Genomic DNA, 11,758 nt, shown 5'->3' with positions numbered 1-11,758 from the left:
TGGTCTGTATTTGTGATTTCCTTTGTGTAGGGAACTCCTCACCTTGAAAGTCTTTTCACCAATGCAAACAGACAATTGTCTAGAATATAGAGCTATAGAAGCTTGGGGAACTGAGAGATTATGTGACTGGCCCCCAGTCTACAGAGAAGGAGAGTTCCAAATGGAAATTATAGGATAGAGAACTGGAAGGGACATCAGAAATCATAAATGTATGTGATTATCCAAGGTTACACACATAGTAACTAACACAGTCTGTATGGAAACTCAGGTCCTATGACTTGAAATACAATGTTGGGTGTCAGCTATGGCACACTACCTCTAATGGGAATGAGATCCTGGACTGATTTATATATTTAAGGTTCCTGAACCAAGGAGCTCCCTGGGGGTCTGCTGCCTTCCTGCTCTTTCAAAGTCTTGCTGCTTAAACAGACTTTGGGACAAATGTCTTTCTCTGTGTCTATTGGAAACTAGATAAATGCCTAAAGTGGTCTGAGAGACCTCTTTTAGGTCATGACCCATACTTGCCATTTTTTCCCAAAGTTTAAAGGTTTATGATAAGGAAAAAAGAGGGAAGTACAACAAAAGAGGAAAATAGGGCTAAAACCACTGGAGGACATCTAAATGTTGCCAGCAATGAATGAAAAAAAGCAGGGGGAAAACTGCCTCAACTCTATAGATGAGCTGGCTAGTTTTAAAGGAAAAAGGGAAGTTGGTAATATGTTCAGCTCTGAAATCTGGAGAGAAAAGGCCAAAGTTCCTCTTTTTTTCCTAATAAGATCATAGATTTAGATCCATAAGAGACTATAGAAGCCATGGAATCCCAAACTCTCATTTTATGGCTGAGGAAATTGAAATACAAGGTGGTCAGGTGATTTGCCCACAGTCAAATTTGTTTTATTTTAAAATCACGTTAATTTTTCTAAAATGCCATAAAATTCCTTGGGGGAGAGGTTGTCATTAAGGTCTAAAATCAAAGAGAAATAGTGCATCACTATGTCAAATGGTTTTAAATCAAAGTTCATTGCTATTTTTTATATCTAATATTGGCAGTGGTATAAATCAAAACCATAAAGATGAGGCAAAGATTACAGAAGAAGCTTTCCAAGGTTCCTTTTAACTTCATCCCCGTATCAGGAGCAACCTAACTTGCCCACAGCTAGAAACTGTTCTCCAAATGGCAGACTTTGATCCCCTTATAATATGTGAGTTGGTCCTGAAACTGAACAGGAGAAGGACAGAAAACTAGGCGGCTTTCAGGAAATTGCTAAGCTCCTTTAAGAACTTCACAAGCTTTCCATGGAAACAAAGGCCCATCTCTTTAATACCAGCATTCAATTGGTATTGACATAAGGGCAGCTAGATAGGGAATAAAACAATTTCCAAAGAATTGAAAATTAATCTCACACAGAGGGCAATGGAGAGTTGTGAACAGACTGAACAAATTACTTTGATGCAGAAAAGAGTAAAAGATGTCATTAAGGAATGTAAGGAGGGAGAAATAGATGGGCTGCTCACATGGCAAGTGCAAAGGATGATAGATGGAAAATCAGTGTGGTCTACGGGCACCCTTGGGATGTTGGGTGGACCCCCTGTGGAGATTTTATGGAAGGACATGAACAAGAGTTAGTGCTTAGCACAGTGCCTGGCACATAGTAGGAGCTTAATAAATGTTTATTGGTGGCAGTAGGTGGTGCAGTGGATAGAACACTACCCCTGGAATCAGGAGGACCTGAGTTCAAATCTAGCCTCAGACATATTATGCTTCATTAGCTGTGTGACTCTGGGCAAGTCACTTAACTCCAATTGCCTCACCAAAAAAAAAAATGTTTATTGACTAACGATGAATTGTCTGGATAATTTACAAATTAGAAAGTATTTTTTAGGTTGTCGTTCAAGTGAAATTAGATTTTTTTTTTTGGTGGGGCAATCAGGGTTAAATGACTTGTCCAAGGTCACATGGCTAGTAAGTGTCAAGGGTCTGGTCTGAGGCCAGATTTGAACTCAGGTCCTCCTGATTCCAGGCCTGGTGCTCTATCCACTGTGCCACCTAGCTGCCCCAAAATTAGATTTTCTAAACAATTCTTGCTCTTCTTTTATGAAAGAAAAGCATGTATTTCAATGATAGCTAGGTCACTAGAATAATAAATTACAATTTTGAAAGGCAAGTATTGGAAGAAAAATTTGACCTTTTGATTAAAATAAAATGCTAATCAAATAGAACAAGTATGGCTATATCCATATTATGAATGATACAAGGATATTTAGACATAAGTACAATATTAATTTAAGTGCTTCAAATGTTAGTATGTCAGTATTTCTTTTTTGTTAGGCAGTGAGGTTAAGTGACTTACCCAGTGTCACACAGCTAGTAAGTGTTATGTGTCTGAGGCCAGATTTGAACTCAGGTCCTCCTGAATCCAGGGCCAGTACTCTATTCACTGCGCCACCTACTTGCCCTGGTTTGTCAGTATTTCTTGAAGCTGGGGTCATGGAGAAGTTTGGAAGAGGAGTGTGGAGAACAGCTTTAGATGGCATAACAGCTGTTTGTGTTGTTAAGACGACTCATTAGGATATTACATATAACAAAAATAATAATAGTAATATCTGTCCTTTATATGGTCTTTAAGGTTTGCAAAGCACTTTGTAGACCTCATCTTATTTATGTTAACAGCCTCACTCTATGGTGGAACCAAAAATGGATGCACATTGACTAAGAAATGGCTAAACAAACTGGTACGTAAATGTAATTGAGATAGAGTTCTGACCTTGGAGTCAGGAGGACCTGAGTTCAAATCCAGCCTCAGACACATGACACTTACTAGCTGTGTGACCCTGGGCAAGTCACTTAACCCCTATTGCCTCACAAAAAAAGCAAAAAAACCCCAAACTAAAATAAATGTAATTGAATATTATTGCATCATAAAAACTGACATATATGAGGAATTGTCCCGGAAAACTGATAAGGAAACACACCTTGCTCCTCTCAGTAGAGGTAAGGACTATGGACATGGAATGATATGTACTTAGCACACACTGTCAAATAACATTGGTGTCAGTTGACTTTGCTTAAATGTTTATTTTTGTTATACGAGAAGGTTCAGTGATTGGGGTGTTCATGGTGGTTAAAAGAAAATGACTCTGCTATAAGAATGAAAAACAACAATAAAACTTTTTTAAAAATGGAACTATTTAAGTTTTATACTACCCTGTTTCTTTTTTTATGTAGGTGTGTATTATATTTCTATCTTTGTCAATCTGTATTATGTATGTGGATAATAAGTCTGCACATGTTTCTGTTTCTGTGTCTTTATACTTGTGGAACTACATTTTTAAAAATATATATGTATGGGTAAAAAAAAGATGTCTTATTAACTATGTTCTCCCCAAGAAATACTATAGCTCCTCAGCTACTACTTTATCCCCTTACAATTCAGCCAATGAATAATATCCTCTGGTCTCCAGCACCTCAATCCCACTCTAGAACAAGATTATTTCAGGAATGAGTTAGACTAAGGAAAGAAACTTCAGGGCTCGTCTCAAGTTCCTCTTCCTCCTCTAATAGCTGCCCCAAAGATAATGATCTTTCCTTTCCTGATCTCTAATAACCCTTATTACCTGGAGAATACATGTAGTACTGATTTGCGGTACTAATATTATTTCCTAATTGTTCCATGTGAGAAAACACCTCAATCAGATTGTAAGCTCCTTGAAGGCAGTGACCCAGTCATATTTTGCATCCTCCTTTCAATGCCTATCCTAATTGAATTATTGTGGAAAGGTATTATCATTATTCTCACCTTTTCAACAGGATGGAAATCCTACTGGTTATTTTATTATGGTGGAAGGGTGATGTGGGAACAAGAAGACTTCAGAGGAATCTGAGAATGAAAATGTTTGAGAAGCCACAGTCTACTACAGTGTGAGAAAGCTGGGGAAAGAAGGGGAGAAGCAGGGGCATGTGATGATTAAAGGACTTAATCATGTTCTTATGTTCCCACTAGTTGTTTCCAATCTTAAAATACTTCTCTTCAATCTTGACTCACTAACAAATGGGACCCAAATGGAAGCTAAGCAGGGCAAATCATTAACATTTATGGGAGGATGAGCCTTTATCTAAGAAAGGAACATAGGGAGGTTCATAAAACCAGTTAATCGATTGCATTCCTGTTAACAAGGAAATATTAATCAGGAAATAATAAAAGAACAAACAAGTATACAAGGTAAATACCATCCCTGGGTCACAGGCTCATAGATATAGAGCAAGGGTGGGGAGCCTGAGGGTCACATATGTCCTTCTAGGTCGTCAGGTGGGGCCCTTTGACTGAGTCCAAATTTTATAGAACAAATCCTTTTATTAAGAGGATTTGTTCTGTGAAGTTTGGAGTCAGTCAAAGGGCCGAACTCGAGGACCTTGGTTCCCCACCCCGATCTAGAGTATTAAGGGATCTTAGAGCCTGTCTGGTTCAACCCTTTCATTTCATAGATGAGCGCACTGAGGCTCAAGGAGTATAAGTGACTTGTCTCAAGGTCATATCACCTCTTTCACTGCTAAGTGTGTTAGACTAGGGGGACTCTGTGTGTGTGTGTGTGTGTGTGTGTGTGTGTGTGTGTGTGTGTGTGTGTAGATTTAGGCCCTGATACCAGCTTTGCTTCTGTGTTTTTAATTAAACAAGTTTAGATGATCTCCTAGGTCCCTTCCTCCAGTTCTAACACTGATTCTAATTCCCTCTGCCAGAAGGGCTAAGGGCTTCTTAATGTCTTTTTTTTAGTTTTTCTTATTTGCAACACTGAAGCAGTCCACTAAACTTTTATTTTCACTGTAGTCAATCTAATTCACTTTCTTATCCTCAGGGTTTGCCTTTTCATTATTCTTGGGAAATTTCCTGTGTTATGGGGTTTTCATTTTTATTGAGAGAAACCTCTCATTGAAACTTGGGAAAAAGAAAGAAAGAGAAAAAGGAAATGAGGTTTTTTCTTCCAATTGACTTAGATTTGTGTTTGAATTTAGTTCTCTCTCTTTTTTTAAACCTCTTCTAAAATACGATCCTGAAAAAAAAAAGCTGTCGTTGTGTCAATATGCCTATAATTTTTTTTTATTCTAAAATAGATAATTGAGGAATGTAGAGAACAAACTTGGCTGGATTAGCAGATGTAGAGGCCTCACTTTTACTCTGGGGTAAGTTTATTCCATCATTCAATGTTTCTAGAATTTTCTGATATTTTGGACTGAATACATGTTGGGCCTCCCAAGCTGATGCAGGTATGGTTGGCTAGGACTTGGCTAGATGACACTGAGGGAAACCCTTTGTCCCTGGATGAAATTGGTCCATGAGCTATTAATTCTAGGCAATAGCAGAGTCATTCTGTGTGGAAAATGTCAGAACAATGACCATTTATCATAAAATCCCTCAAATAGTATTTTTCCAAAGTCAAACTCCAGTAAGACTGTTGACAACCCAATACCTTCAGTTTCAAGTAGAATTTGGAAATCTCTTGAAAGATGCAAATTTATTTACAATTAAATTTGGTTCCATAAACATTTATCAAATGCCTATGTACTAGATACTGTATTAGGCTAGGAATAGAAAGAAAAAAAAAATAGTCCTCTTATCAATAGAGCTCACATTCTGCTAAGTGAGATGGGGCTGTCTGTGGACCAGCTCTTTGGGTTTGGCTGTGATAGGAGCTACTATAACAACATTGTGCTGTATTATCTAATGAACAAATTGGCTAGGTTTTGTGTATTTTTTTTTTAATACTAAGTACTTGAAGAGACAGTATAGTTCTGGGTGGTAGATAAAGTGTTCAGATTGTAGTTTGAACTACAATTAACCTTTCCACATCACAACTTTTCCCATCGCAAATTCAATATATAAAGCGTTGGTGTAAGAAATTAAATGGGAATTTTTTTGGAGTTTTGCAGAAGCTACAGATGATGTGCAAAGGCCAGCAGATAACAGAGAAAAAGTTCAGAAACTCAGAAATGCATAAAATATATGTATGGTATTATATAATATCAATATGTTTTATCTTTTAATACCATAAAAATTTAGAATTTTTGTATGATACATAGGGAAGGCCAAAAAATTTTACATGGATTTTCCAGATGGAGTAGAGTACCACACCTCTAATTCCCTGAGATGTAGAAGGGAAAGCTATACTGTGGTTATGAATTGTAATCTGAAAGACTTGTATTCAAATTTTTCCTTCTAGGCTTAGTCATTTAATCTCTTTGAGTCTCAGTTCCTCATATGTAAAATGAGGATAATAATACTGCAGTACCTACCTCACTGGATTATTTTGAGAGTTAAATGAGATAATGGATGTAAAGTATTTGCAAACCATGAAGTATGGTAATCAATACCATAGTAATTCTTTTTAGCATCATGGAAATGTCACCTGCACTGATGGGAACTGTCTTTCTGTGCTAGAGAATTGTCATGTCCTATGGAAAAAGATGGAAAGAGCTTTAACCCTCTCCTCCTAGGTCATCACATGCCCCTGTTGACCAGATCAGTATGGCCAAAGTCCATAGCTACATATATGTGTGCTGGCTTAAACACAGAAGTGGAGAAACCCCCTCATCTCTGAATGATCATGCATATAATTTAGCTGTTTGTATGTTGGGTCTGTTTACACATTATATTCTCCTTGAGGGTAGGGATAGTTTTTCCCTTTGTCTTTTTATTCCTGGTACATAACACATGTTTTGCACATAGTAGGTACACCATAGATTCTTACTGGATTAGATTGGAGGCAGAAAAGCTATTGTATGAAGGAAGGCACGGTCAGTTATTGGTTTTAGCTTGACTCTCTTATGAGCAGTGCTCCAGGCAAGTACAAAATACCCTCTTCACAAATCCATCCAAAGAGGAGGCATTGGCCAGGGTCAAGAGTACGCTCCTAGGCAGTACCTTTCCAGTGGCAATGCTTGAGACCTCTCCTGGTGACAGAGCCCGGTCCCACATGGTCAGGCCTGCCAGGCTTCCCACAAAGGCTTCAGAGCTATCAAAGCCTCCCCCCACAGTATCTTGCTCCTGTCCCAACACCAGTATTCCTCCAGGAGGGATTTCATAGCCCTCCCTGAACCTGGAGCCGGTGGCCACCAGTCTCCGGTCCACATAGAACCAGTATTTCCCTTGAATGGAAGACCATATCACACATATATGGTGCCACCTGCTGTCCAGAAGCAGTCCCACTGGCAGCTCCCTGAAGGCTGGGTCTCCTATCACAAAGTGGATAGTGCCGTAGACTAGAGTGTCCCTACCATGCAGCACCAGCTTGTTGTCATTTTCTTCAGTGGCATAGGAAAGCAGGGTACCCAAGTAGCTGGAGGATGTCCGGACCCAGGTACAGATAGATAGTTCCCGGAGCCCAGTGAGGAAACCTGGGCTGAAGGTGACCACATTCTCAGTAGAAGTGTTGGGAAAAACAAGCATGGACCCTACATTGCAAACTGGAGATAGAGAAAGGAATCATCATATCAGGACTTGGTACAGTTTATTCCCTTTCCCCTCCCCAAAAATTGTCTTTTGAATTAAGCCATTTTCCAAATTTGGGCATTCAAGGCCCTCCATGGTCTGATCCTACTTTTCTAAATTCATTTCACGTGACTCTCCCAGCCTTATTTCATAGTAATCCTCCTTTATTCATTTAATGTTCTGTATGCCATCTCCCATGCCTGGAACAGACTCCCTCTATATCTATGAACCTATAATGCAGATGTTCAAATTCTCTACTTCTTTCAAGGTACAGTTCAGGGGCTACCTTCTCCATGAGTTCCTTTCTGATCCCCCAGCCAGAGATGATTCTTCCCCCACCTGATTCTGTTCTTCCAGGCACTTAGGATACAGGAGTGGAGGACTCCAAGGAAGAAGGAACCTCAAAGATCATCTAGTCCTCTGTCCTCACTCTAAATATAGATAGAGGAAACAGCGAGGTGTAAAGTGGTTTGCCCAGGGTAACACAGCTGGTTCTTGTTAGGGCCAGTATTCAAACCCGAGTCCTTTAATGCTGAATCCTGGGCTCCATCATGTTGTCTTTCTGGTTTATTTTGGTCCAGAGCCATGCTTTCATGTGCTTAGAAGTCTAACTCTAGTGATGGCAGAGACAATTGTTTGTAAATGTATAGTCTTACAGCGTTGGCTGGGACACTGTGATTTGCCCCTGGTCACACAGCTAGTATGGATCAGAGATATTACCAGAACCCAGTTTTTCATGTTTCCAAGAATAGCGCTCTATTATCTGTGCCATGCTGCCTCTTTCATTATATTTTAACTTGCATTGTGCTTATTTTATGGATAGGTCTTTGCCCCTACTGCAGTGTGAGTTTCTTGACATCAGAGATTTGTGCTAGTTTTCACTTTTGCGTCCCTGGTAGAGGACCTTGCCCAGTATAGGTTTATCTTAAATGTTTATTAAATTGAATTAAATTTCAGTTGTTCTCCCCAGGAACTGGCCAGGACTCTGACAAGGGAAGGCAGAAGTAACACCCACAGGTACCAGGGATCCAATTACATAATGGAAGCATCACCAGAAGGACTGATAGACTGTCATTGCACTTTCCTCCAGGAGGGGTGAACAGGAAAAGGGAAAGCCATTGGCTACTAGTTCAGATACCTGTCACATCAAACTGACTTAGGAGGCCAGTATGGTCCACATTTCAGCTGAGACTATACATAACCTTGGAGCAGGGGCCATTGGTGGAAAACACGTCTCTGTGCCCATACTCCCATTTTCTTCTCCAACCTTGCCCGCATTACATTGTTTGAAAGGGATAACAGAGAGTAGGGGAATTCTATTATTACTTGGGAGCTTAGAAATAACAGGCAAAAACTCCAGATTGTTTCTAAAGCCCTCAAGGAATTCCAGGGAATGTAGATACATCCACATGCATATTCAGGGTATCTACATTAGCTTCTGCCCAGCAAGGAACTGAGAAGTGTAGAAATAACCCTCGCGAGGACAAGGGGGCATCTGTGGGCAAGGGTAGCTAAAGAGTTCCATACTGCTTAAAACTAAGGAAACTGTGGTCTGATTTTAAGGATGTGGTTACAGAGAAGCAGTTTTGAATACTGGTCACTAGTTTTTTTGTGGACAAGAAGAAGGCATGCATTGAATGGAAAGAGAATAGTGTCCCAGCTAGCAGAGTTAGGACTCTTGCCCTAGACTAGGAGGCTCATCTATGAAACTTGGTGAGCGTAAGAGACATGGACCAAAATCTGGGAAATGGTATAAGTGGCACCTCTTTAGCCATATTTGCGCATCTGATTCAATATTTATTCCAATTAAGCATGTCATAAGTACAATGTACTCTGCTAGGCATGGGGACGCAAAGACAAAATGAGACACAGCCTTGTCCTCAAGAAGCTTACATTCTCCTTAAAAAAATGACACACATAACTGATATATGTATATCTATCTCCATACACATATATGCATATGCACACATATACATATACATACACAAATATACATATATATTATATGATAATTTAAAGGGGAGGGAGAGAGAACCAACAAGGAAGGGGACCAAGTTACTTAATTCTGTCCTTTCACCTTTCCTGGAATAAAGTGCTATGTCTATTCTGTTGATGCTTCTCATAGGCGTTGGCTCATGAGCTGAGCCTTGAAGCATATCTTAATATACATGAGAAGAAGAGAATGAATACATTTACTTACTTTCTCCTGTCTTTTGGGAAGCCTGGGATTGCCGTGACTCCTTCAAGATCTCATCTACACTGGGAACTGTCTGTCTGCCAGATTGTATGTTTGGTTCCTTCTCTTCCAGGGGAGGTCTCTTCAAATCCTGAAACAATTTCTGGGTTTCTTTTTGAGTTCTGAGCTCTAGCCTGTCCTGCTGCAGTTTTTTCCTGTGCCTGTGCTTGGTGTGGAGCAGCTGCTGGCCTGGCTGCTGCTTCTTCTGAGGCTGAGGCGGGAGTGGAACATCGGTGACTGCATTTGGGGAGAAGGCCACATATTGCAAGATTCTCTCTAGCTGCTCTTCTACAGCATTCAGTCTGGCCCCTTGGCCGTGAATCACATTCTGGAGTTTCTCAATTTCTGACTGCACATAGATTTGGTTGCTCTGAAGGGTACTAATATCCTGTTTGATGGTCCCAGTGAGATTGGCAAGGAGGGTGCTCTGCTCCTTCTGTTTCATTTTCTCCTGGGAGTTCTGCTCGCTCTTTTCGTTTAAGGATCTTTCAAAGGCCAGGAGCTTAGAGTCTACCTTCCTGGATCTTCTCTGAGTCTTCTTAATCCAGGCCTTCAAGTGGTTCAGATCCATTTGCACTGCTGCCTGAGACTCGTTGACAGACATAGATATGGCGTGATACTCATCTGTCAGGTTCTGGAATCTGTCGTTGATGTTATAGGAAACATTATAGTTTTCTGCAATCCCCTGGAGACGTATTAGGGTCACCTCTTGAAATCTCCGGAACTGCCAACAACAAACACAACTCTTACGTATTTATGGTATCAAGAGAGTGAGTCACATTATTTAACGGTCTAGCGAACTTCTTATATGATCTGTGTTTTTAAAGAAAACTTCTTTCACCTGGGGCAGTTCATGATGCTGTCTATTGTTCTTAAGCTTTTAAACTACCCCAGCAGTGACAAAAATGTCCCTATCCTTTAACCCAGAGAGATCCTGTAGCTAAGTATATACCCCAAGGAGATCAAAGACAGAAAGAAATGTTCCAAACACACCAAAATATTCATAGCAACACCTTTTATGGAAGCAAATAACTGGAAACAGATTAGATTCTCATTAATTGAGAGATGACTGAACACATTGTGATACATGAAAGTAATGTAATATTGTTGTGTCATAAGAAATACCATAGCTATGAAGAATTCAGAGAAGCAGAGGCAGCTAGGTGGTACAGTGGATAGAGCACCGGTCCTGAAGTCAGGAGGACCTGAGTTCAAATCTGGCCTCAGACCAAACACTTGACACTTACTAGCTGTGTGACCGTGGGCAAGTCACTTAACCCCAATTGCCTTAAAAAAAAAAATAATTCAGAGAAGCATGGAAGGACACATAAACTGATGCAAAATGAAGTCAATAGATCCAGGAAATGATGTACAAGATGACTATAACAATGGAAATGTAAAGAACAAAACAACCTGAAACTGAATTATAATACCAAGCTAGTGCCTGAAGAAAAGATGAGGGAAAAAAAATGTACGTCCTCTATTTACCAAGGTGAGGCACTACGGGTGTGGAACATACTGTCATGCTCAATATGTTGGTAAGTTTTACTGGACTCTTTTTTTTTTTTTTTTCATTTTCGTTACAAGGAGTGGTTCTCTGGTTAGAGGAGGGAGAGAGGATACATTTGGAAATAAAAAAAGAAGAATCAATCACTTTGAATGAACTATATATATATATTTACCTGTTCTTCTAGTCTTCTGAGTCTCTCAAAAAATGGTTTTCTTTGTCTTGCTTCATTAGCTTCCTGCAAATAGGTTCCCTGTAGATAGAAAGTTATAAGAACCAAGAAAAGAGACATACATTTAGCCTCCCAGCAGCCCATTCTGAAAAAAAAGGGGAGTTCAATTTCTTCAGTCTCTCCAGTAGCACTCGGATGAGCCCAAAAGAGGAGTCTGTTTTATATATCTCACTCCACACCACTCTCCACCCACCTCCTCATTTTGGCCTCTTTTTCTTACTCTTATTCTGGCTAAGAGTTGGGTTCTTCCTGCTACCTTAAAGGAAATCTGTGATTTACCTTCAAAGAAATGGAATCTGCAG

At 39.9% G+C, this 11,758-nt stretch overlaps 1 protein-coding gene across 1 annotated transcript; it reads right to left on the bottom strand.

Annotated features, from left to right (window-relative positions):
- Nucleotides 1–6,815: 6,815 nt before the first annotated feature.
- PTX4 (pentraxin 4) lies at nucleotides 6,816–11,540 on the bottom strand. The gene is made up of 3 exons (XM_027862712.1): nucleotides 11,400–11,540; nucleotides 9,682–10,441; nucleotides 6,816–7,456 (listed from the first exon to the last, which is right to left on the bottom strand). The coding sequence occupies exons 1-3, from the start codon at nucleotides 11,538–11,540 to the stop codon at nucleotides 6,816–6,818; spliced, it is 1,542 nt and encodes a 513-aa protein (XP_027718513.1).
- Nucleotides 11,541–11,758: the final 218 nt, after the last annotated feature.

The sequence above is a fragment of the Vombatus ursinus genome, unplaced genomic scaffold (genome assembly GCF_900497805.2).
Source record: "Vombatus ursinus unplaced genomic scaffold, bare-nosed wombat genome assembly UNPS02014770.1, whole genome shotgun sequence".
NCBI lineage: Eukaryota > Metazoa > Chordata > Mammalia > Diprotodontia > Vombatidae > Vombatus > Vombatus ursinus.
The sequence above is the reverse complement of the archived record's forward strand: the minus strand, read 5'-3'. Positions and strand labels throughout refer to the sequence as shown.